Source organism: Hippopotamus amphibius, chromosome 5 (genome assembly GCF_030028045.1).
Source record: "Hippopotamus amphibius kiboko isolate mHipAmp2 chromosome 5, mHipAmp2.hap2, whole genome shotgun sequence".
Taxonomy (NCBI): Eukaryota; Metazoa; Chordata; class Mammalia; order Artiodactyla; family Hippopotamidae; genus Hippopotamus; species Hippopotamus amphibius.
Genome location: NC_080190.1, coordinates 145,672,425 through 145,698,078, shown reverse-complemented (window position 1 = coordinate 145,698,078; position 25,654 = coordinate 145,672,425). Strand labels below are relative to the sequence as shown.

General features: G+C 38.1%; 1 protein-coding gene across 1 annotated transcript in view; it reads right to left on the bottom strand.

The window, feature by feature from the left end:
- Nucleotides 1-705: 705 nt before the first annotated feature.
- Nucleotides 706-25,654, bottom strand: part of TRHR (thyrotropin releasing hormone receptor) — a 45,122-nt gene continuing 20,173 nt past the window's right edge. The window contains exon 2 of the mRNA XM_057736319.1: nt 706-1,182. Coding sequence (XP_057592302.1) covers nt 775-1,182 — 408 coding nt within the window. The 3' untranslated portion in view covers nt 706-774. The remainder of the gene's footprint in view (nt 1,183-25,654) is intronic.

The window sequence follows — 25,654 nt, the reverse complement described above, 5'->3', positions numbered from 1 at the left end:
TATGTTAGTATGTATCTTCACAGTTATTTAATCTTGATATTTCTCCTGTCTCACCCATCATTTCAAAGGTTTGAAGAGTACAGCGCTGGATTTTTCTAGATATCAAATCTACATGTCTTCTCAATTAGTAATTTTGGCTATTTTGAGGTTTGGCTATATACGTTAAAGTTGAATGGTGATCATCTATACCTTGTAAGATATAAAAATCAACTCAGATTTTATAAACATGATGACTTTTTTCATATACTGAATATATTTGTCTGAAATCTCATTTTTACTCAACAAAATGTTTTTTTAATTTTCCCTGCAGTTTCAAATATTCATGAAAATAGCACTGTACTTTATTAAAATGAAATGCTAAATGAAAACATTAAAATTTTTCATATTGCCAAATTACCAAGTGTATAATTAATCTGGCAGGGGATGAGAAAATACATTTGATAAAGTTATTTTGAATAAGGTAAACTGATGTCTAGATTTTATCTAAACTTCACAGCCCCAGAAAAAACAATCTCAAATTAAACGGAAAGTTTCCACCTTTTGGATCTTTCACAGATCTGCTCATATTTTTTATAATATGTATTTTTTAACAAGAGAAAGAAACTGTGAATCATTCTTATGGGTTAAAGTGTCTTGGGCCAGGATTTGTTAGAGCGTCGGTGAAGACTTTATCTGCTCTGTCGTCATATACGAGTATTGGTCGTTTCCTCTCTTGGATTGATAACTGCACAGATTCTCATTTTCTTTATCATCCATTTTCTTCTACTCCATGAATCAACTTTGGCTAATGGTTATTTCAGAAGCCAAGCAGGTGTCATCAAAAGACACTTTCGTGGCGGACAAGTAAGTGTCAGTGACAGTGATATCATCAAGCTCTGTGCTGAAATGATCTGACTCCTTGATAACGCTGTAATTTAGGGCCACGCTGTAGTTAGCTGGTTTCTCCGCTGGCTTCTGCTTACAGTTACAGAGCTTTCTGAAGGCTGCACGGAATTTCTGGGACATGAGATTGTAAATCACTGGGTTGATGGCGCTGTTGAGATAAATGCAAATTCTGCAAAAGAGCAGGAACCAATTTTCTTGGAAAGGGCTGGAGAGAAATGAGTTGACAACCACAAGAGTTCTGTAGGGCATCCATAAAAGGGCAAACAGAATGACAACCACTGCCAGCATCTTGGTGACCTATGGAGAAGCAGAAATGCAGCGCAAACACGAGTTAAAACAAAACAGAACCAAAAAATGAAAATAAAAGGACTCCCCCTCTGCCCTCCTACAGCCTTTAATTTCCCAGAGGTAGTCTGAGAGAAGGAGTTAAGTGAAGTTTACACTGTTTGAGAGATGAACCCAGGAAGCAGGATTAAAGGCATAGAGGAGAGTGTAACAGAGGAGGAAAAGCCAAAATATCGTTTGCTGTAAGACTTCTCACTTAGGGACACACATAGCCTTTAACTCTTTTTAAACCACTACTATCTTTTTTCTGAACAGCTCCTACAACTTCTTTGCAATGGCACCTATGAGCTGTGTATCCACCCATTCTCAAGTTACTGTGTTTCCTCTGCTTCCAGAGCCAGTTGATCATTTTCTTGAAGTTCTCCCTCCCCTCTAAGAACGTGCCCCAAGCCCTCCTGCTCTATGTAACTCCCTGTTCCCTGAGAGATCACCGTTCACTGTTCTTCTGACTCACTGCATGTAGGATAATTACATTTTATATTTGACTTACTGGGGTAGGGAAGTTGTTCCGTGGGAAGATATGATTTTCACATTGGTTCATATAATACCAAGGAAAACATTTCAGAGATTCTTGACTTCTTTCAGAGATAAGGAGGATCTATTCAGACAAGAGGTTAATGGAAGCCTGCTTTTTCTGAAGCTGACTTTTAAGATTGTGAGTAAATACTTCAATTGATCCTAGTAAACCAAAGGCTTAATTCAGTGATAAATATTCTGAGCTTGGGAAGGAGCCGTAGTAATTATCGTCTTTGTCACCATCATCGTTACTCACATCCGTGCCTTCGTCCACTGCCTGGTACTCCAGGTTCTGACATCAGGTCACTGCTTCACACTCCTTGCCAAGGACTAAGTATCTTATATTTGAGCCCCCAGCTTGATTTGCAATCGGATTGCTGGCATCACATTTGAGTCTTTATAGTGGCCAGTCATAAAGATATGTAAACATATTCTTATTTAATGCTTATAATAACTCCATGTGTAAGCTAGTATTGGCTCTATTTTGCATATGAAGAAATTGAGGTTTAGAGAATATATGTGATTTGTCTACAGACACATGGCTAGTAAGTGACAGCCATGATTCAAGCTAAGTCTGCTTAAGCCAAAGCCCATACTCTTTCATTTATACTTTGCTCTCTCTGTGAAAATGTTTTGCATTTTCATTAATGAGATTTCTACCATGTTATCCCCACATGGTTGCCGAAAACATTTACTCTCTTCTAAGTATAATTCCAACATACTTATTGCTGCTTAATTTCTGAACTTTTAAGGTTGGAATTTATCTGTTTATTTTTCCCTACAATTTTCAAATGAAACACTGAATTCACATTTAATATCTACCTACCTCTTTTTACTTAATGTGAGTAAGGGAGGAACTTTCATTGTCTCAAAGAAAAGCAATCTGTTTCCAGGTTAGTATCCCTGCCATGTGCTTCCACAGGCCCCCAGTGCACACTTTGGCATCACTCTCCAAATCTTTTATTGCAATGAGTTACATTTGTCCACCTGTCCAATAGATGGTGAGCTTCTTCAGGACATGAGTAAAGTTTATTCATTTCTCTTTCCTCAGGGATTTAATATGGTATGTGACATAAGATAGACTTCAATTAATGTTGAATAAATTCAGGCATGGAAATAATTATTTCAAAATATGTAATCATGATCCTTTTCTGGGTTTTAATACTCCAACATATCATTAGAGAATTTTTGCAAACAATTTTTTAATATTAAAAATCCCTTTTAAATAGTGATTGGTTAATTAGTAAGAATCCTTAATATACTTAAGCTTTTTGTTTGAAATATATTTTTAAAAATGTTAAAGAGGTGTTAAAATAAAACAAATGCAATGATGTTTCTAAGACCCAGAGGAAAATATGTCTTCAGTGGGATAATAGAGAATACATTTAATCTCACTTATAATTTTTTTTATAAATTTATTTATTTATTTATTTATTTTATTGGCTGTGTTGGGTCTTTTTTGCTGTGCGCGGGCTTTCTTTTTAGTTGCGGTGAGTGGGGGCTACTCTTCGTTGTGGTGTGCGGGCTCCTTATTGCCGTGGCTTCTCTTGTTGCGGAGCACGGGCTCTAGGTGCGTGGGCTTCAGTAGTTGCAGCACATGGGCTCAATAGTTGTGGCTCACAGGCTCTAGAGCACAGCCTCAATAGTTGTGGCGCACGGGCTTAGTTGCTCTGCGGCATGTGGGATCTTCCTGGATCAGGGATCAAACCCGTGTCCCCTGCATTACCAGGCGGATTCTCAACCACTGTGCCACCTAGGAAGCCCTCATAATTGTTTTTTAATGCCAAATACCTTTAAGTTTAATCACTTTCTAAAATGTTCACAAGTTTTTGGTGTAGCCATAGCTTGGATTTTAACAGTTCTTACTCAATATAGGAGCAAATACCTAGAAAGGAAATGTCCTGGAGATTATCTTTCATACCCAATTAATTTCACTGCTGGCTGTTGAAGTTTTATTTCTGTTGTTGTTCCAAATAAGTGACAGAAATGAAAATGTGAAAATATCTTTAGGCCATTGTTTTTAGGCATTGACATTTTTACTGGGGAAATGCATGGGATATGCAATGAGTTGAAAGATTGCTTATTTACAGAAGCCTCTGCCCCGTGACCTAAAGTTCTTTGAGAAACAGCATGAAACAGTCTTCAGGGGAAAATGATTTTATCATGTATTTTTGCTTGGGAAGGAATTAATTTATCCATTTACTCTAGGAGATTCATTTGTATTCTTACTGTGTACCAGTCAATGCCCTGGCTCTTGAGAATTCCACAGTGACCCAGAAACACGTTGCCAATGGCTTCATGTATCTCATAATCTGACACAATGTGAAAATGCTAAGACGGAGGAAAGTTTTGGTTCTATGAGAGCCCCTGATCTGGACTTGGGGTTGAGGATTGGTGAGTGAGGGCTTGGTCTCAGTGATAGTTAAGCCAAAATCTGAAGGTAAGGAGAGGCAGGACTAGTGTTACTGCAGAGACTGGGTTTGTGTAACAATCTGGAGGCATGAGATAGTGGGGCATAGCAAGAAGACCAGAAGTAATTTACTGTGCCAGTTCCAACTGCAGACCATGGAAAGAAGTGGAGCGATATCTTTCTCTAGGAAGCTTGTGGAAAGCATTACAAAAGCCATCATTTTCTGTGGGGTACTTGGCATTCCTTCTGCTAGGACAGAAGGAGACATGCAGCTGCCAAAGGACATGCAGAGTGCTGAGTTCTCAAAACGTCAGCTCCATGGAGCTAAAAAAGTCAACGAAGAAGTACGCAGCCATTTTTGCAGAGTGTATCGAGGGCAAGGAAAAGAGATCATAAAAATCAGTTGATTAAAACATAGTTTTCAGCTGGAGGAACTGCCTACAGAAATGGTTGAGAAGAGCAGAGTGGGAACAGGAGGGTCTAAGCTGTGCAAGCTTCTGTCCTTGGCCACCATGTTGAAGTGTTATCTTTTTTGTGAGGATCAGCTTGAAACTTTAAAATCAAGCTCTACTGTATATATTTTACTCTTTATGATATTTAATTATGTGGAATAAATGGCATGTAGTTCTCACAAGAGAGTTTTAATTCTGTCCTTCATGCATCATTTTGGAATCTTTATAAAACCTCCAGATAAAGAACCTATTCAGGGATTTCTTTCCTTCCTTAAAAAATTAAAAAAAAAAAAAGCGAACTGCATAGACTTCTATCTGATTATTAAAGTTGAGATTACAGTTCCTTCAGTGGAAACGAGCTCAACTTTGCATATGTGTGGCGTCTGTGAAAAACCAGAGGCTGACTAGGTTCTCTATTTTAGGCTGTGGAGGAACCTTGTTATACTAACTACTATCACTAGTGCTAGTACTATGACTTTTACTCAAAGTTCTAAAACTATTAGCTAACGTTTGTGTACTGCCTTTAAAAAAATAGTGTTAGATTTATAGAAAAGTCGCAAAGTTAATACAGAGAGTTTCCAAATACCCTACACCAAAGTCCCCCATTACACTACTATGGTGTGTTTCTTCATCACAGTTAATGACAATTCTTATACAGAATACGTTAATTCCATACTTTACTCAGATTTCATTAGTTTTTCCCTAGTGTTTTTTCTGTTCCAGGATCCCAGCCAGGACACCAAATTATATTTAGTCATTACATCTCCTCAGGGTCCTCTGGGCTGTGACAGTTTCTCTAACTTTCCTTACTTTTGATGGTCTTGATAATTTTGAAGAGTACCGGTTAGGTGTTTTATGGAATATCCTTCAACTTGAGTTTGGATGATGTTTTCCTCATGGTTACAACGAAGTTATGGATTTTTTGGAGGAAGGCCACAGAGGTGAACTGCCATCCTCAGCACAACATATCAGGGGTGCAGGCTATCAACTTGACTTATGACTAGTGATGTTAACCTCATACATTGCTTTATTGAGATATAATTTACACATAATTAAGTTCACCCACTTAAAGTGTACAATTCAAGGGTTTTTAGTATATCCACAGAGTTGTGCAGCCATCACCACAATCTAATTTTAGGACGTTTTCATCATCCCAGAAAGAAACCCTATACCCATTAGCAGTTACTCTCCACATTCCCCTTACCTTCCCCAGCCGTAGGCAACCACTAATATGATTTATGTTTCCATAGATTTGCCCATTTGAATATCTCATATAATTGGAATCATGCAGTCTTTTGTGTATGACTAGTGTGTTTCACTTAGCATAATGTTTTTAAGGTTCATCCATGTTGTGGCATGTACCAGTACTTCATTTCTTTTTATTGCTGAATAATATTGTCCTATGTATATACCATATTTTATTTATCCACTCATTTGGATGGTTTCCACTTTTTGCCTATAATGAATAGTACTGCTATGAACATTGGTGTACAAGCTTGTGTGTGCGTGTATGTTTTTATTTTTCTTGGGTATACAAGTAGGAGTGGAATTGCTGGGTTGCATATTGCTTTTTAAGATATAAAATATTCAAGAATACTAAACATTTAATATCTGATATAATTCTGAAACAACTCTGATAATTATTACTATAATGCCTAGTAAAAAGTACTAACTGATTTTACAGATCAGGACTCAAGAAAGATAAAGAGTAAAAGACAAAACTAAAATAGTTGGGACAACCCTCTTAGGCTACTCTCGTAACCTGGAGAACAACTACAAGACAGCATAGCATGAGTAAGAGGAAATGAGTATTTTTGGAGAAAAGCATTATTTATTTATACAAATAAAAACTTTCATTTATCAGGCAGGCCTGTTTGGAGTGGATTCAAGAGAAGATGGGAAAAGTGGATAGTGATTATAAACATATCTTTTGAGAGTTTTTCTGGGAAAAGGAGCAGAAAAGCAGAAGGGCTGCCAGAGGGGGATGAAAAGTCAATTTATTTTTTTAAAGATGACAGACATTACAGCATGTTTGTTTGCTTAGGGAACAATCCCCACAGAGAGGGGAAAACTTATGATCCAGGAGAAAGAGAAAGAAGACAATTGGAAGAACTATCTATGTTCTTGAATAGGGCACAGAGTCCAGTGCACAAGTGGTGTGGTTGGCCTCTTCTCAAGTGTAGATACAAAATTACTTTTTTGATATTTGCTCTTTTTTTTTTTTGTTCTTAGCCACACTTGATCTAAGTGATCAAGATAATCTGGGAGAAAATGCCACTCTCTTGTCAATACCCTGAATCCTGAATGGAGTCCTGATAGCAGTTAATTGTTTAATTCCTTGGAATTAACAAAGTACTTTCATTGTCCTTAAACCATTTTCTGTTCATGTCCCAGTGAAATCTTTAGGACAGGTGTTGTTATTCCCATTTCATTGATGAATGGAAACTGAGCTCAGAGAAGCACAGAAATAAAACTAAGATCTGTCAACTCTAAGTCTAGTTTTCTTTCTAGATAATTACAAAAATCAACATATATTAAGCTGAAGCCTTCTAATTGCTGTAACACATATACAATGAAATATTACTCAGCCATAAAAAAGAACGAAATAATGTCATTTGCAGCAACATGGATGGACCTAGAGATTGTCATACCAAGTGAAGTAAGTCAGACAGAGAAAGACAAATATATGATATCGTTTATATGTGGAATCTAAAAAAATGGTAAAAATGAACTTATTTATAAAACAGAAATAGAGTCACAGACGTAAAAAACTAACTTACGGTTACCAGAGGGGAAGAGGGGGAGGGATAAATTGGGAGACTGGGATTGACATATACACACTACTATATATAAAATAGATAACTAATAAGGACCTCTGTATAGCACAGTGAACTCTGCTCAGTACTCAATAATGATGTATATGGGAAAAAAATCTAAAAAAGCGGATGTATATATATGTATGTATGTATAATTGATTCACTTTGTTGTACACCTGAAACTAACACAACATTGTGAATCAACTATATGCCAATAAAGAATTAATAAAAAATATTTTTGAAGTATTTGGAAAGGATAATATTTTCAGCAGGAATCATTGGTAGCCCTGGAATCACATAGGATTTTTGCCCCAAATTGGAGTTTTACATTTAGAAAGTACTGATTAGGGAGAAGAAAATTGTCATATCAAGGCAGATAGGAATCCTTCATACCAACCTATTTCTTAGGGAAAAAACAAACAAGAAAGTGTAAAATGTGAAAGTAATAAAATGGAATAAAAAATAAAATGGAATAAAAAATAAAATGGAAACCTATTTTTGGAGTTACAGCTCAATTGATAGTATGTCATTTATGAGGATCTCGTTACTCTGAGGACATTTTCATTAATTACTAGAGATTAGTTTATTAGTCTGCCTAGGAAGTCATGGGGAATTGATTGATACCTCAGTTTAGTTGTAATTCTTGTACTGGTTCAGAAAAAATTTTTGAGTTTTGATTCTATGTATGATACAGAAAAAATCCTGTGCATGGTCATGGGTCTTGCTATTATCTGGACATTGTCACCTGGGAGATAAATGTTGTGGTATAGTCCTCTGTATGTTAGTGAGGGACAAAGTGTAGTGGGTATAGAAGAAGTTGGGGCTTCCTAGGTGGCACAGTGGTTAAGAATCCACCTGCCAATGCAGGGGACACGGGTTCGATCCCTGCTCCAGGAAGATCCCACATGCCGTGGAGCAACTAAGCCCTTGTGCCACAACAATTGAGCCCACATGCCTAGAGCCCATGCTCCGCAACAAGAGAAGCCATGGCAATGAGGAGCCCATGCATCACAACAAAGAGTAGCCCCCACTCGCCGCATCTAGAGAAAGCCTGAGTGCAGCAACGAAGACCAAACACAGCCAATTAATAAATAAATAAATAAGTTAATTAATTAAAAAGAAAAGCAGTGGGAATTGGTGTCCAGCATCTTGGTTTCACAGTCCACCTCTGAGTTCTGGGGAGACTGGGCTGGTCACATCACTTATGTCTGAACCTCATATTCTGAGCCAGTAAATATAAAATCTGGATCCCTCTCAAAAGTCTCTCCAGATTGAACATTCTAAGAAAATCAAACTTATGTGTTCCTAATGGTAACACAATATTCAGACATGTTTGTGATCATTTTCACATACTTGGATTTTGTTATTTGAGTGTCATAAGGTGGGGCAAAGGGAAATAGCACTTGGAGCATAGGTATCCCTCAGGATGCTGATGAACTGTAGGAATGGATTCAGTTCCTAACCACAGTGATTCTTTGGTAATCATCTTAATTGCCGCATTCAGAGAGGTGATGCAGTTTCTTGAAGCGTTGAAGAAATTACTAGAATTTATATTAATTTCCTGTATCTAACTAAGAACACAGTGCATCTCTAGACCCAGGACTCTGGTTTCCAGATCTACTATTATTTCTTTTTTAAAGTTCATTATAATTGAAATATTGTTGAAGACACGGAGGCATAGAAAGATATAGAGGTATCACTTTGAGAAGAAAGCTAATAATTGAATCCTTTTTTCTTTTTAGGAGTACTGTCAATTTAAAAACTGAAGCTATGGAAGATTTAAAAAGAATGGTCAGACAAAAATTATTTAATAAACTGTACCAAGGCTCATTCAAACATTTAGCTGTTATTTAGTGGCAGAATATCTAAATTTCAGGGCAATCTGAAAAAGCTTTCTTAGAAGTAAATAGGCAAAACCATATTACAGGAGGTGACAACCACATCAGTAAATGTATTTGAAGAATATTTACCACTTTTATCATGAGTGATCATCAAAAGCATCATAGGTTAACTTTAATTTGTAAAAAGGCTCTTTATCAATTTTGGTTCCCACATTCAATAATGCTAAAGCTCTGTTTTTGGCTTCATGAACAAAATTAATCAACAACTAACTTTTATAGGATTGCATAACAGGTTTGGAGAAATCCTTTGTACACATGCCTGTGATGTACTGTGTTTAATTAACAGCTGTATTATTACTGAGTAAATACTTTTTGCAAAAGTTAAAATGTAATTGTGGAGGTCTGTGTGGGTGTAGGGCTCCTTAAATTAGCAAAGTGCTCTAGTTCTTGCACTTCTGGCTGGAATATTCCCATTTTCAGAAGTGTACTTCATTCTGGACAGTTTGTTGGTTAATGGATATAGAAGTTAGCCTTTAATCTTCTGATGTCATTCTTTGAAGGGTAACAATATGTTCTGTGTTTGGAACCCATCCACGTTCTCCTGCATTGCTGCATATTAACAAAGTGTTCTGTTACTGGGAATATTTTGCTCTCAGATGGCCTGTGATCAATGTGATTGATGACCCCTTGCATTTTGTCACATTAACTGAGCCAATGGAAGGAAAAAATTGACTAGACAATTATGCAAATCTGAATTTAGCCAAGCTCCTACACTGATTGGGGGGCTCTAGAATTTTCCACTTTCAGCTTGTTCTACTTTGTTTTGACTTAGTGTCTGCATAGATGCTTTAAAAAAGACAGTTATAATCAATGTGGGGTGCTTCATATCTCGGAGTGAGATCATTGACGGGATTTAAAAGTTGAATGATGGGGCCGGAAAAGGGCTTGGAATCAACCCAAAGTCAGTTAAGGTACAATAAAGTCTGAGTGGTGATTCATGGAGGAGAGATCATGGACTGTCATATCCTGTGTTGTGGATTACTTACAGATTTCTTGACAAGAAGCCACACAGGGATGCTAATGCATGGGTTCTTGACTCCACCTGTCAAGTACTATATCTAAATGTTCCATGCAGAACAGCCATTCTGGCAAGAATTCTGAAGTGTTTTCTGGGCTCCACTCTGATTAAAAAGGTCCATGAAAATGTTAGCAGATCTTCACAGTAGAGAAACTGTGGTTGTATTTGGTGATGCCTGAAGAAGGAGAAGTAGTGATTAAGTGAAAAAAATGGTGATACAAGACTTTCCCAGTGTAAATTTATGTGTGGTATATCCAGTGAAATTGAAAAAAATTTTCTTCACAATACTAGGGGTGTTGAGGAAGGTGGACTTGTCAAGCAGAGCTGTTTCCTGAGTGAGACGATTGTGGGGACAGGAAACTGGACTCTACAACCCAGGGGGGCTCCGTGTGCCATGAGAGCTGCAAGTTGGCACTGCTGTTGGTAAAATACAAGAGCACAGATGAGAGCTGGAATTACAGGGTGGCATAGTTATGTGTAGAACACGATGTGACCCTTCTGCTGAGATACCTCCAGTTCTCCAGCATAATCACTGAGCATCACCAAATACCAAGTGTGAGTCACTTCTTGTGGGAAATGGGCAGAGCTCTGCACCCAACTCTGATGTGGGATGAACCCTCAAAGCCTGTACTTTCTTTCAAGAGCAAAGGCAAGGAGAGGCACAGACATATGAAGAGTGAGAAAAAGTGATGGAATGTTGAGCTGTCCTGGTTAGTAGAGCTAGGGTTCAGGGCAAAATTACACCAATGCCTCACAGGGTAAGAGATACCCTGAGTTGTTGTAAGCCTCACTTTCTGAGAATCTCTGAGAATCTGTGTTAGATGGGGACTATACAGTATTTCTTTATGTTTCAACCTAGAATGAGGAAAACTGGATGAAAATGAAAGATATTCCAATCTAGCAATGGGAATTGGCAGATGAAGGAGAGGAAAAGAATTAAGATTTATGAAATGACTACTAAGTACCAGGCAATGTGCTTGGAATTTTCTTCATAACAGCCCTACTTCATCTGTATTTTACAAAGGATAAGACTAATGTTGAGAAATGTCATACACTAAGGAATAAAGCCACACTTTAAAAACACGTATATTTGACTCCAAAATCTCCTTATCCTCTTTACTATAATACCTTGAATTTGGAGCAGAAATACTTTTTCCCTGAAGTTTGCAAAACCAACCAACCAACAAATCAACAAACAAAACAACCCCAAAAATGTGTGCTTAAACTTGGAATTGATGAAGGCTCTATGTGCAGGGGAGCAGAGAGAATGAAAAACTAATTCTTAAGGGAAACTTCCTACACTGTTGATAGGACTGTAAATTGGTGCAGCCACTATAGAAGACAGTATGGAGGTTCCTCAGAAAACTAAAAGTAGACCTACCATGTGATCCAGCAATTCCACTCTGGGCATATATCCAGAAAAGATGAAAACTCTAATTTTAAAAGATATGTGCACCCCACTGTTCATAGCAGAACTATTTACAATAGCCAAGACATGGAAGCAACCTAAATGTCCAATGACAGACGAATGGATAAAGAAGATGTGGTATATATATACACAATGGAATACCACTCAGACATAAAAAAGTGAAATAATGCCATCTGCAGCAACATGGATGGACCTAGAGATTATCATACTAAGTGAAGTAAGCCAGACAAGGGAGAGACAAATACCATATGATATTACTTATATGTGGAATCTAAAATATGATACAAATGAACTTATTTACAAAACAGAAATAGACTCACAGACATAAAAAACAAACTTATGGCTACCAAAGGGGGAAGGGGTAGGGAGGGATAAATTAAGAGTTTGAGATTAGTAGATATAAACTACTATATATAAAAGAGATAAACAACAAGGTCCTACTGTATAGCACAGGGAACTATATTCAATATCTTGTAATAAACCATAATGGAAAAAATGTGAAAAGGAATATATATATATATATATATATCAGAATCACTTTGATGTACACCAGAAATTAACACAATATTGTAAATCAACTATACTTCAATTAAGAAAAAGAGCCCAGATAATGTTAAAAATAAAAACCAAAAAAAACCCTAATTCTTATGTCTTAGCACCTAGCAAAGACATTCCTATTCATACTGTGATACTAAGTTCTGATGGAACAGTTTTGCAATATTTCTGATTTCAGATCCTTCTGCTAGGAGTAGAAAGCAGCTGTGCACTAGGTAACATTTGCAGCTAGACTTGAGGATTAAATGCAAAACTTGCCACAACACTAGCAACTATTGTAGGGCGGAGGTTTTGGTATTGATTACAGAGTCTGATAACTGTGCATGATGAAAGGCTAGTTTCCCTACTGGTGATTGGATGTTTTCTTGTTCACAGGAGGCAGATATCTGGAAACATGCTGGGAAGGGGAAAACTCAGCTGGTACAGTTGGGCTTCAAATTATAATAACATCTCAATTTAGAAAATAAAATGTCAGTCTGAATTCTTCCATGAGCCATGCTGGAACAGTGCTGCAGTTCATCTGCCATGGGTTGAGTGTCCTATTTAGTCTTTTCTGAGTATTATCTCTTCCAGGTAAATTATTGGCGAATGGCTAAGTGTGTAGAAAAGCTTGTCTTAGTAGGTCTTGCTTTGATTTCCTTACTTTTGGACCTGGGGTATGTTTACTTCCTTTGATCACTCTTCTCATTGGAATGAGACCTTAGAAATTCTGAATGAGGCATTTTGGCTGGCTCTGAGCTGGGAATCCAGTTATTGGCTATTACACTCCTGTGAAGATATTGATCCATTCTGAGGGAGCTATTTCCCAACCACATCTCTCCCCTGTTCTTCTCTGGTCTCATACAGGTGACATTGTAGACTGTAATACATACAAGTGATCCCTCAGCTGCTCACCCAGCAGGGGATGGGAAATCAATGAGAATATTTTAAAATGTAAAATATGAATGATGGAGGGGAAGGGAGATAATCTCTAAATAGCACTAAAGCTCGCAGAGCTGCCAAACTTTTAATGGGCATTTAGTTGTCTTGCTTCTAAAGGTCTTGGACAAAGTCCCTCATTGTAGGGCTCAGAGCACCTGGGAGGCAGCCAACTCCTTCTCTACCCATGTCTCTCCCTGGAGAGACAGCCCATACCATGCTTGGGCACATCTGGAGTTACAGAGATAATTTCCTAGCTGTCCCAAAAAAACCCACAGAGACAGCCAAAAATGGGGGAGGTATGTTTCTTTCCTTCAGCAAGCCATACATTCAGCATTTTCACTGACTTTAACTTTCTGATATGTTAAACATGGGACTTAGAAATCAGAAGATTTGGTTTGAAATTTTAGCTTTACTAGTCATTACCATTCAAAGCTTTCTAACCCTTGGTGTCTGCATTTAATACAGGAAAACACATGTTTGAAGATTAATTGTAAGGAGAACATGAAAACATGTTGTAACATATCCTATACCTTTCTAATATAAGAGGATGTTATATTCCTTATCCTATCTTGAAATCTGCATCCTTCGGAAGGGGTGCTAGCTCTATCACACTGTTAACCTAACTACTTGAATAGAGCCACTTTGCATTTATCTGCTTTTTGCCTGTTTGACTAGAAACCCACATGAATCTACAAAGTGTATGACTCAAACCATTGCATACTGGCCCTGTGCTATGAGGTCCAAGCTTTTGCCACAGATTATTACATCTTTAGAGCCTCTTTTCAATGATATTGCCCAGGAAGTATTGGTATAGTGGTTAAGGGAATAGGTTATGGAGCCAGACACAGCTGGATTCTGATTCTAATTCTGCCTCTTTCTAACTGTATGGCATTGAGCAAGGCATCTCACACTTTGAAGCCTTGGTACACTCATATATGAAATAGAAGTAAGTATATAAGAATGAATGAGATAATTTATGGAAAGGACAAGCATAGAATATGGTCCTCAATAAACAATAGCTAATTTTACATTTATAGTGGTGAGATTTCCCATCTCTTAAGCATAACACGGAGCCTTTACTGAATTATTTTACAGTATTTATGAAGTAGGTATTCTCTTTATAGATGAAGAGACAGACCCAGAGAAATTAATATTTTTAGAGAGAGTGGTAGGTACAATCCCTTCTCTAAGTTACTTTCATCTTTTCCTGTTTCTTTCTTCTGTACTAATAATCACATTCCAAAAGGAGCCTGTTACTTCATTCGGTTATTTGTTTATAGTCTCTCTTTCGTCCTTAGAATGACGATGGTTCCTTGAGGGTGCCCATTCTACCTTACATGCAACGAACAACATGAAGGTCTGGCACCTAGTAGGCCTAATAAATGTTCAGGAAAGACATGAATGTATAAATGAAGAAACAACTCACTAACACTATTCTAAGTTTTGCTTCCTCCATGGAATTCCACGTGGTTGTTTGATACTTCTAATCCAAATCGTGAATGCCATTCTTATTTTGGGTCTGTTTTCTTTCCTGGTACATAAGATTTTGATGATGGGAATAATGTGTAGTGCATATTTTTATCTCTAGCCCCTGAGGCAAGGTTTGGCATCAAAAAATGCTTGAAGTACAACCTAAATGCCCATCAACAAATGAATGGATGAAGAAGATGTGGCATATATATACAATGGAATATTACTCAGCTATAAAAAAGGATGAGATGGAGCTATATGTAATGAGGTGGATAGAACTACAGTCTGTCATACAGAGTAAAGTAAGTCAGAAAGAGAAAGACAAATATTGTATGCTAACTCACATATACGGAATCTAAAAATGGTACTGATGAACTCAGTGACAAGAACAAGGACGCAGATACAGAGAATGGACTGGAGAACTCGAGGTTTGGGAGGGGGTGGGGGGTGAAGGGGAAGCTGAGACGAAGCGAGAGAGTAGCACAGACATGTATACACTACCAACTGTAAAATAGATAGTCAGTGGGAAGTTGTTGTATAACAAAGGGAGTCCAACTCGAGGATGGAAGATGCCTTAGAGGACTGGGGCGGGGAGGGTGGGGGGGACTCAAGGGGGGGGAGTCAAGAAAGGAAGGGAATACGGGGATATGTGTATAAAAACAGTTGATTGAACTTGGTGTACCCCCCCCAAAATAATAAATAAATAAATAAAATTTAAAAAAAATGCTTGAAGTTAAAAATTAAAATCAATGTGTAAAGATTCAGTGTCCAAAAGGGTCATGATAGATCAGACTGGAACTATGTTGAAGAAAAATTTCTGGGGAATAGTTTGTAGAAATAAAGAATTGTTGGGTGTATTGTTATGAAGAAGTTAGGAAATGTAAAGAGCTACAGAGATGCTAACTCAATACGATTTATGCTGAGTTCATTTCCCATTACTGGATGTTGACTGATACGCAGTTAATATATACCAAAGTAAGGTGAAGGTTGCCTCCAAAAGATATAAATCTCACATTGACAGCCATTCTTGTTCTGTTCTTATCTGCTGCTGTCAAATTTAGTCACCTGTGGCTTCTCAGTCACTCATGAAACTGTAGAAAACTATTTCTCTAGATATCACTCTGCATCTTAAATTTGTATTTTTAGAGCCTATTGAAATCAAGGATTCTCCCATGTAATGAGCAAAGCATTTTCTTTAGGAGATGCAGAGTCAAGATGAAGGTAGGGGATATACTAGCTGCTAACTTAGCCTGCCTGTGGTAAGCTTGAATTTTTCTGTTTTGAGTAATTTTGTGGAATTCAAACATATTTATTTAATATGTATTTATCATTTGTTTTTGAACACCTGTCATTTCCAGTGCCTGTACTAAGTATGTAAGATTTTTACAAATAAACTTTTAAATAGGAATAGTTCAGGGGTTAGCAATCTTTTACTATAACAGGCCAGATAGTAAATATTTTAGCTTTTGTGGGCCATATAGTCTCCTCAACTACTTAACCCTGCTATTGTAATGCAAAATCAGCCACAAACACATGGAAATGCCTGGGCGTGGTTCTATTCCATTAAAACTTTATTTAGAAAAATAAGCAGTAGGACTGGATTTGGCCCATGATTGTAGTTTGCCAACCAACTGAAGAGTTGAACACTTTAAATAAAACAACAAATGGCATATAACTTATTTCAAACTATTGTTGTAATTTAAGACTAATTTTTTTCAAGTCCTTCATCTCATTATCAACAGAGCTTGTAAGAAATATGAACCAAATAATGCTGGCTCTTAACTTGTGAACCAAAGTTTTGATTTAAAATTTGATTTCTCTTATGACAGATTCATGGGTAGCATTACCTCTCTAGAAAATATCACCTAAAATATGTAATGTTAGCACTGTACTTTCAATAATGCTGGGAGCTACTTTTCCAGAAGATATGTATTCTCATGGGTGATTAAGTCAGGAGCCATGCAGAAACCAGTACAGAAGCCAGTTGGAGAAGATGCATTTACACATTGATTGGTAGTTGGTCCTCCTGTCCCTAAGCAAGCCAGTCCTTTGGTTTTCATATCAAACTCTCCTAATTTACTAATGTCAAAGACTCCTTTTTACAGTGGTATCCTGGCCCCATCACTTACCAACTGTTAGACTTTGGGCCCTACTGAAACTATTTCTGAGTCTCAGTTTTCTCTTCAGTGAAATGGTGAAAGAAATTTTACTACCTCTGTCAACTATAAATTGGAACTTGCCATCTGCCTGTACAAGGATTAAATCACATTGTGCTGCTACTGCTGCTGACCTTCCGCATCCCCTGAAGGGCATTCAGGGTGGAGACCAGGCATGAGGCACTCTGTGCTGTGGAGGTTGGGCGGAACAGGTCTTCAGATAGTTAGATGTTTTCAGGAGCTGATTTTATGAGCCCAACCCTTGCATCCCCTCATATCTAGAAAAGCACTAAATCTCTACATGGTGACGTCTGCTCCTCGTGACTAGCTGAAACCCCTTACAAAAAAGATGCATTTGATTGCATTTACTCCTTCTTTACCAAGACCACATATATACTAATCTTCCCCGCTGCCTCTCTGGAACAGTTTCTCAGAGCTATCTGGGATGCTGTCTCCCAGGTTGCAGTCCTAATTCTGCCCCAAATAAACTCAACTTGCAACTCTCATGTTGCGCATTTTTTTAAGTCGACACTTCCCAGGGTTTTTGTGTGGAAACATCATATGATGTATATCGAGTGCTTCTGCTAGGGCTTGGGACACAGCAAATGATAGAAAGGCGAAAGCTATTTTTGAAACGAATAATAGAAAACTTACTATGCATCAAGTCCTGTTCTAAGTGCTTCTTTACATACTAGCTCATTTAATCTCAACAATAGTATTGTCAGGAGGGTACTGTTATCTCCATTTTACAAATGAGAGAACCCATATACCACACACGAGGGGTAAAACTGGGATTTGATCCACGCAGTTTGTCCCAAGCTGCTCTTTAACCACTCTGGCTGCCACCAAAAAAATGGAAGTCTCTTACCCTGTCCCTAAAAAGGCAACTGTTTCTTCTTCCCCAGTTGAGAATGACAGATAGAGGTTGTCATCCTTTCTCTTACAAAAGTGAGTAAAAGAACATTTGGGTAAAAGAACATTTATCACAAACCTCTCAATCACTAACCTACCTAGAGGTCCCTATTCCCACAGTTGGGAAATATTTCAGTTCTGAATTAGAACGTAGACTTCATTTCCTTTTAGAATAAGTGTTATACAAGTTTATGAAATATAATTAAATAGTATCACTAATGCTATACTTCCTGTGCATAAAAGCCAAATGACTAATGTAGGCCAGCCTGTTTTAACATTTCATCAATGGGAAAAACCCTGTTATTTCAGGCATTGATTTATCAATGACATTTACTAATGCCTGCATATAGAATAAAAATAACACTGCACTTTGCAAATGGGCTATTTATTTGATATCTCTGATCGTCATGTTTAAAATCACATCCCTCCTATTTCAGCACTTCATATCCTCCTTATCTGCTTAATTTTCTCTACAATCTGATGTCACAATCTGATACACTATGTGTATTTGTCTATATACTATGTGTATTTATTCCCTGATTCCATCCCCACCCCGCCCCCGACTGCCTCCTTAGAATGTAAGGTCTACGAGACAGGGATTTTTGTTTTATTTATTCATCACTCTTTCTCCAGGTCTAAACAGTCCCTGGAACATTCAAGCAGGTGTTCAACGCATTTTGTGGAATGAATGAATCAATTTAACTGTTACACATATAAGAAGGTCCCCTTTTCTTAGGTAGATAGGCCCACTCTGTACCTCATTTCTGAGATACTAGTACCACGGACAGGTATGTGAGGAAGTAGAGTGTACTGTTGCTATCAGAGGGTTTAGATTAGATGTTAGGATTAAACTCTTTGCCCTCCATTTTTTGACTGGGGACCCTGAGTTTAATGTTGCTAAATTTCAGGCCCCTCACCTTTGAAACTGAGATGAGAAAATTATATCTATGTCAGAGGCACAAATGAGATGAGATATGAAAATCCCTGAGAAAATCCCTGAGAAAATCCCTGGCCCAATGTAGAAAGAGCTCAATAATATTACCTATCAGAAAGGTTAATAAACCACTGACATCTAGGCAAGGGAATAGATTACTTGCCTAGTTACATTGGTGGGAGGAAGAAGAGACAAGTGGCCTGGGGCATGATATTAACTGAAGAATCTAAGGTAGCATATTTAAACAGTGACTCTGGACCTGGGTTGGGAAGGCTTTGAGGAGGGTTGTAAGAATCTCTTGGAAGTTCCAGAACTCTCCAGGCTCCTGAAGAGCTGGCAATGTTGCCTCCCCTTTAGAATTTGTGTTGGGATGTGAATCCGCTATTGAAGGGAAAATGTCCTGCTCCTCAGGGGTTTTGACACCGAGCAGGACCCTGTGGTGCTTCTGGGCACAAAAGTCTTTCTGTGTCCCTATGTCTTGTTTGCAAGAAATAGGCTTCATTCAGTCTCCATGACCTTCCCTGAGTTCCAAAGAGCAGGTTCAAATAGTTGCTAATCAGGGAAGGGAGGGGATGCAGAGATAAGGGAGGAGCAGCCAAGAAACAATAGTGCAGCCTTGGGGCAGGGTCCTGGTTCCCCCTCAAGGAATACACATATCTTTGAGCTATTTTGCATATACAGTAAGTCCCCTATGTACAAATGAGTTCCTTCTGAGAGTGTGTTGGTAAATCCAATTCGTTCCTAAGTCCAACAAAGTCAGCCTAGGTACCCAACTAACACAAAAGGCTATATAGTACTGTACTGTAATACATTTATAATACTTTTCACACAAAAAATACATAAAAAACAAAGAAAATAAAGAAAACGTTTTTAATCTTACAGTACAGTACCTTGCAAAGTACCGTAGTACTGTACAACAGCTGGCATACAAGGGCTGGCATTGAGTGAACAGGCAAGAAGCGTTACTGACTGGAGGAGGGAGAGGAGGTGGGAGATGGTAGAGCTGAAGGACTGTCAGAAATAGGAGACGGAGGGCAAGCTGCAGTTTCCCTCATGCCTGACGTTGATGGAACACATATTCGCAACGTTGAAAGTTCGCAACTGGAAGGTTCATATGGAGGGGACTTCCTGTACTGAAAGCCCCCAGGGGAAAGAAGTTAACTACATGCTGCCCGCACGCACACAGAGCCCTGACTGATTGGAACCAGAAGGCTGATGATGCTGACTCCCACTTACCTCACCAGCCACCCACAGGAGGAATGTGATGGGAGCCCATCACACACTCCTCTTTGAACCATTATTATAAAACTCCTCACTACTCCCTCCAGGTTGGGACACACAGTATTGAGGGCGTTAGCCCACTGTGGCCCCCTTCGCCTGGCAAAGCAATGAAGCTATTCTTTTCTACTTCCCCCAAAACTCTGTCTCCACGATTCAATTTGGTACAGGTATACAGAGGCCGAATTTCGGCTACCGTTTTGTAGTGGAAAAAAGGTTGATAAATTTACAATACGTTGCTAAGATATAATATGTTCAAATTTTTATGATGACTGTGAACATGGCACATACATGAAATATAGGCTAGTTAGTACACAGGGAAATCGCTACTAATTACAGAGGCTTTTGTGCAGACGATCTCCCTGGCACTACGACATGACAGTTTATCAAGACGTTTTACTTCTGAGAGCAGAAATTTCTGTTTCTCCTTAGGGAAAATGGTTTTGTGAATTTTATCCTTGCTAATCATCATGCTTCAAGTTGTCTTTATGATAAATTATTGGTGTTTTTGAAAGAATATATTCCTCCATGTTACTAAATAACTTGACTCTATCCTTAATATTGGGATTGTATTGAGTCATTTTAGTTGAGGCAGGAAGATGGCCTTATTAAATAAATAGGATTATAATTATACCTTTACTCTGTAACTCTGTAAAGGACAGCATCATCTGAAAGTGGGTCTACATTTACATCAGTTTGCAAAAATCAGTGTGCCTTCTTTAAATACTACCAAAAGTTTCATAACGGCCATTAAAAATTATTTGATAACATAATTCATACTGTCACAACCTAGACGTTTCTGTCTTTTGACTAACTGAGCTTAATATAACCAAGAGTTTTCTTTTGGTGCCTCAGTCTTCATGATTTAAAAAAAATTTCAAGACTGCTTTTTCTATTTGTGGTATAAATCACAGATAATTGTCTATTTTAAAGCATGTTTAGAATGGAAACAATAAGCCTGATGTGATTTAATAACCTCTTTAGATTAATTATTCTGAGGAAATGGGTGGAGTGTTGGGGAGGAGCCAGCAACAGAAGCTGTTATTCATTAGCTTAAAAGCCACAGAGAATAACAGCAGTTTTCCACCTGTCTGAATTTTGGATCTGCATTGGATTTTGAGTGACTGGCACAGACTTCTTGAGATGGAAGAGCTCCCCTGAGGAATAAACAAACCTGCGTGATGCTGAAGTGTGAAGAGTAGCACTGATAGAAGAAAGTGTTATTATGTGGAGCCTCTCTGGCTTTTGCCTTTAGCATCTCAAGGGTCTTGCTGAGGAACAACAACCCAGTACGCCTGCATTTGAATGAGAAGGGTCAAGCACCCTTGATCATGTGGATCCCTGTTTATTAAGGGTGTTTACACTTCATGATACCCTCTTTCTTTGAGATAAAGTCAATAGCAAAGTTAAAGTCAAGGACTGTGTGCAAAATGGAGTGTGTTGCTTTTGTCCCAAGGCTAATTGCTTTTAAGTGTGTTTCCAAAATCCTCTAAAGTGGATGAATATCATATATCACTTATATGTGGAATATAAAAAAAAAATAAGGGTACAAATGAACTTATTTACCAAACAGAAGTAGAGTTACAGATGTAGAAAACAAACTTATGGTTACCAGGGAATAAGGCAGGGAGGGATAAATTGGGAGATTGGGATTGACATATACACACTACTGTATACAAAATAGATAACTAGTAAGAGCCCACTGTATAGCACAGGGAACTCTACTCAATACTCTGTAATGACCTATATGGGAAAAGAATCTAAAAAAAAAAAGAAGAGTGGATATATGTATTCGTATAACTGATTGATTTTGCTGTACACCTGAAACTAACACAACATTGTAAATCAACTATACTTCAATAACATTAAAAAACATTATAAAGTGGAAAGAGTCAAGATGTTTGAGGAGAAGGAAAAACAGACTGAACACTAGGCATGTCAGCTGAGGATGCTGGTAAAGGAGAGATCTGGGTCTAGATGGTGAGGAAGGAGTTACTGCCCATGAGCTGGACCTGTTCACAATGTTTTTGAGTAAGGGGTTTATCCAGGCACCTGGCTTATATCGATTTGGAGGCAGGGCTTTCCATGGCAATTTTGGCAAATGTAGAAATCCCTGCCCTGTGGCAATGCATCACATCTGATCTGATCTGACTCTTTGTCATAAGATCCTTGCCTCAATGAAGGCGAATGAAGAGCTAAGTTTGAAATTGTACTGGTTGTGGGTGTGTCACTCGCTGCAACAGAAAAGGAAACAACCTCAAGGACAATGAAATGTCTCATCTAAATAGGGCACCATGCGTAAAGCCTCTGATTGCCCAAACAAAGGGATGGATTTTCCTAATTTGCTGGAGAAGATGTTTATTGGGAATAAGTCCTGGAAGAGTTCCACTGCAAATATTCAGACATCATTAAGAAATTAGATCACCTGTAATTTACTACTGCTCTGGTTCATTTTTTCTAAATAGGAATGGGACTGAATCTTGTTACCATTCTGCCTGTCATTTACCTTTTCCCATTTCCCGCAATGAACTGCCATGTCCCCTCCCTCTGCCATTGCCTCTTCATTCTCAATCGATACTGTCCATCCTAGTACTGAGAAAATAGAGACCAGCTTGTGAGAACTCACCAGAACTTAAAACTGATCTGCAACACGGTCATCCTCATCTCTTTTGCTTGTATCTTATTCATCCCTTCTTTAATTCACTCATTTATCTATCTATCTATTTATTTATTTATTTAATAAACATTTATTGGGTACTTCTATGTGCCAGACACTGTGCTAGGTGCTAGTGAATTAGACCAAAACCTTCCTGGCAAAGAAAACAAGGATGCCTCCTTTCCTCTCCAAGGCTGACAACTTCGCCTACACTTTGTCAGGTTCCCCTTCTTGCCTTCTCAGGAACCGTGATCTATCAAGTCTTGCTTGTGTATCTACAAATAACTCTTCCCACTTTACTAGCTCTTTCCCATCAGGATTTAAATAGGCTCAGGTTTCTTCATCTTAAGAAATAAAATACAAGTAGAACAAATGTAAATACCTTGCCTTGTTTCTCACTGTCATTGTTCTTTCTCTCATAATCAAGTTTGTTAACACTGCTGTTTACTCTTACTCTCTTTCCAGTCTTCTTTCCCCTTATAAATTCATTCACCAATCCCATGCGATCTGATTTACTCCCCCCTACACTTTATGGAAATGCTACTCACAAAGGTTACCAATGCCTGTTTTAGGTGCTTTTTCAGTTCTTATCTTTGCTTCTTTTATTGACCACTATTGAAAGCCCCTTCCTCTGGCTTTTGTGATTCTACTTCTCCTGTTCTTCCTCCTTCCTCTTTGGCAATTTCTCCTGTTTATTTCAAAAGCTGTTCATCCAGTCTCCCTACAATTCTAGCTACTCCAGGGTTTCCTTTCCATTCCACAAAATTTCCTCCTGTAAATATACTTTATCTGGAGGCTTCAACAAACTTGATTTGTTCTCAGATCTATATCTCCAGGCCAGATGTTTCTTCTGAGCTCTAATTCTATATTCCTAATTGCACCTGTGTATTGCATTGACACTTCAAATACAGTGAAGGCAGAATCGAATTTAACATGCTCATCTACCCTGAAATATGTTCCTCCACTGAATGTCTTCATTTAGGCAAATTACACTATCCAATCAGTAACATTTATTATTTTCATATTCCAGGCACTCGTAGGGGCATGAGATTCCAGAATGCAGACTTTCGACTTTCACATCACCTTTTTTCTCAATGGTTCAAATGTTTGAGTCCTTTCTCTCCCCCTTTCTACACATCTACATATATCAAATCTATTGATTCTATTCCGAATGTATCTATTTCTTGCTAGTTTCACTGCTATTTTTCTCATCATGTTAGGCCTTTGCAGAATTGCTCAGATTATCTCGCCTATATCGTTGTAGCACTCTCCTAACTATTGCCCTTGACTTTGGTCTAATTCTTTGCCTACTGAAAACAGTGATCATCCTCAAGCATAAATCTAATTATAATACATCTTGCCTTGCAGTCTTCCAATGACTTTTCCCTGCCTTTAGAATACTGTCCAAATTCTCAATATCCTAGATTAAGACTTTATTTCCTGGTTTAGTCTCCTCTTTTGTTGCCCGGCCTTAATGAGCTACTTACAGTTCTTTGGACTGATTGTGTTCTTTCTGGCCTTCACCTATTTAGTTTCCTTTGCATAAACCATCTTCCTTCCCTGTTTCACCTACAAAGCTTCTATTAATTTGCAAGACTCAGTTTAAGAGTCTTCTTTTCCAGAAGGCTTTTTTGATGCCCACCTTTCCCCAAGCCATCTAGGTCAGGTAACACTAATCTGTGCTTTTCCCCATGATAACACTTATTCCTTCATGGCTTTAATGATCAGTTTACTTTCTTATTTTTTCCTATTAGACTGTGACCTTTTTGTGAGCAGGAACCCTGACTTGTTCATATTTATATCCTAGTGCGTAATACATGTGCCTGTCATATAGGAGGTTTTTAGTTGAACAATAAATGAGTAGGTGCAAACCTGTCCTTACTTCCACTATTTTCCCATTCCATATAATGATGCATTGGAAGGGACTGTATTAGTTTAACAAGGCCATCCTTAACTCCAGGATAATACCTCCACTGTGCACGGCAGTTGGTTTATACAAAAGTATTGATTTGATTACTCTTAACTTATTCAGAGACATGTCTAATTGATTTGTAACGAAATTCCTGGTGGTCCATTCTAGCACTTTATAATATCTAGTTAAATATTCCTCCTGTAGACTCACCCTGAATCGGAGCCTCTCTCCATCTTTCCTTGTAGAACAGAAATTATCTCAGTGCACTCTTTCCCTTACTCTTCCCACCCAGATTTTTCTATATGCATAATATTTCAAATGTTTGTCAAGTAGAATCAGCCACAAAGCTGAACTCTTATCAGAGGAAACATGGCAGGGTGTCAGTCCTGCACATGGGAGCTTGAGTCACTTGACTTTAAAAATGATCTTTAAAAAATCATGGGGCGTTCTGCGTTTACCCTGCTTCTTTCCTCTCTCACTCTCACAATGGGGCCACCTCTCTCACTGAGTCATTTCCTTAGTTTCTAAGCTAAGAGCTGCTGCCTGCAGAAAGCATGCTGGGTTCTCCCATAGTCATAAATCTACATAAAACTCAAACAACAAAGGCACAGAATGGAGAGGCATAGCATGATTTACTTACTTGCAGCTGCTATGAGGGTGAGTCAAAAATTATCTGCACTCTGGATGTAGAATTTATTTTAATTAACTTTTAGAAAAGACAAATACATCATTTTTCAACATAATCTCCTTGCTTTTCAATACACTTTGTCCATCTGTCAACAAACTTTCATATTCCCTCATTAAAAAATGTTTTAGGCTGAGCTGTGAGCCACAAATGCACTGCTGTCTTCACTTCTTTATCAGAAGTGACTCTTCGTTCTTGTAGGGCTGCTTTCAGGGGACCAAACAAGTGAAAGTCCAATGGAGCAAGATCAGGGCTATAGGGAGGATGCTTTAACCTCAAAATGAAAATGAAGTAATCCATGACAGACTTGGGTTTTGAAAAGTTTGTGTGAGATGGGTACCGAAACAACTCACGGAAGAGCATAAACAGAAGCATTCGGATATCTGTAAACAAAAGTTGGACC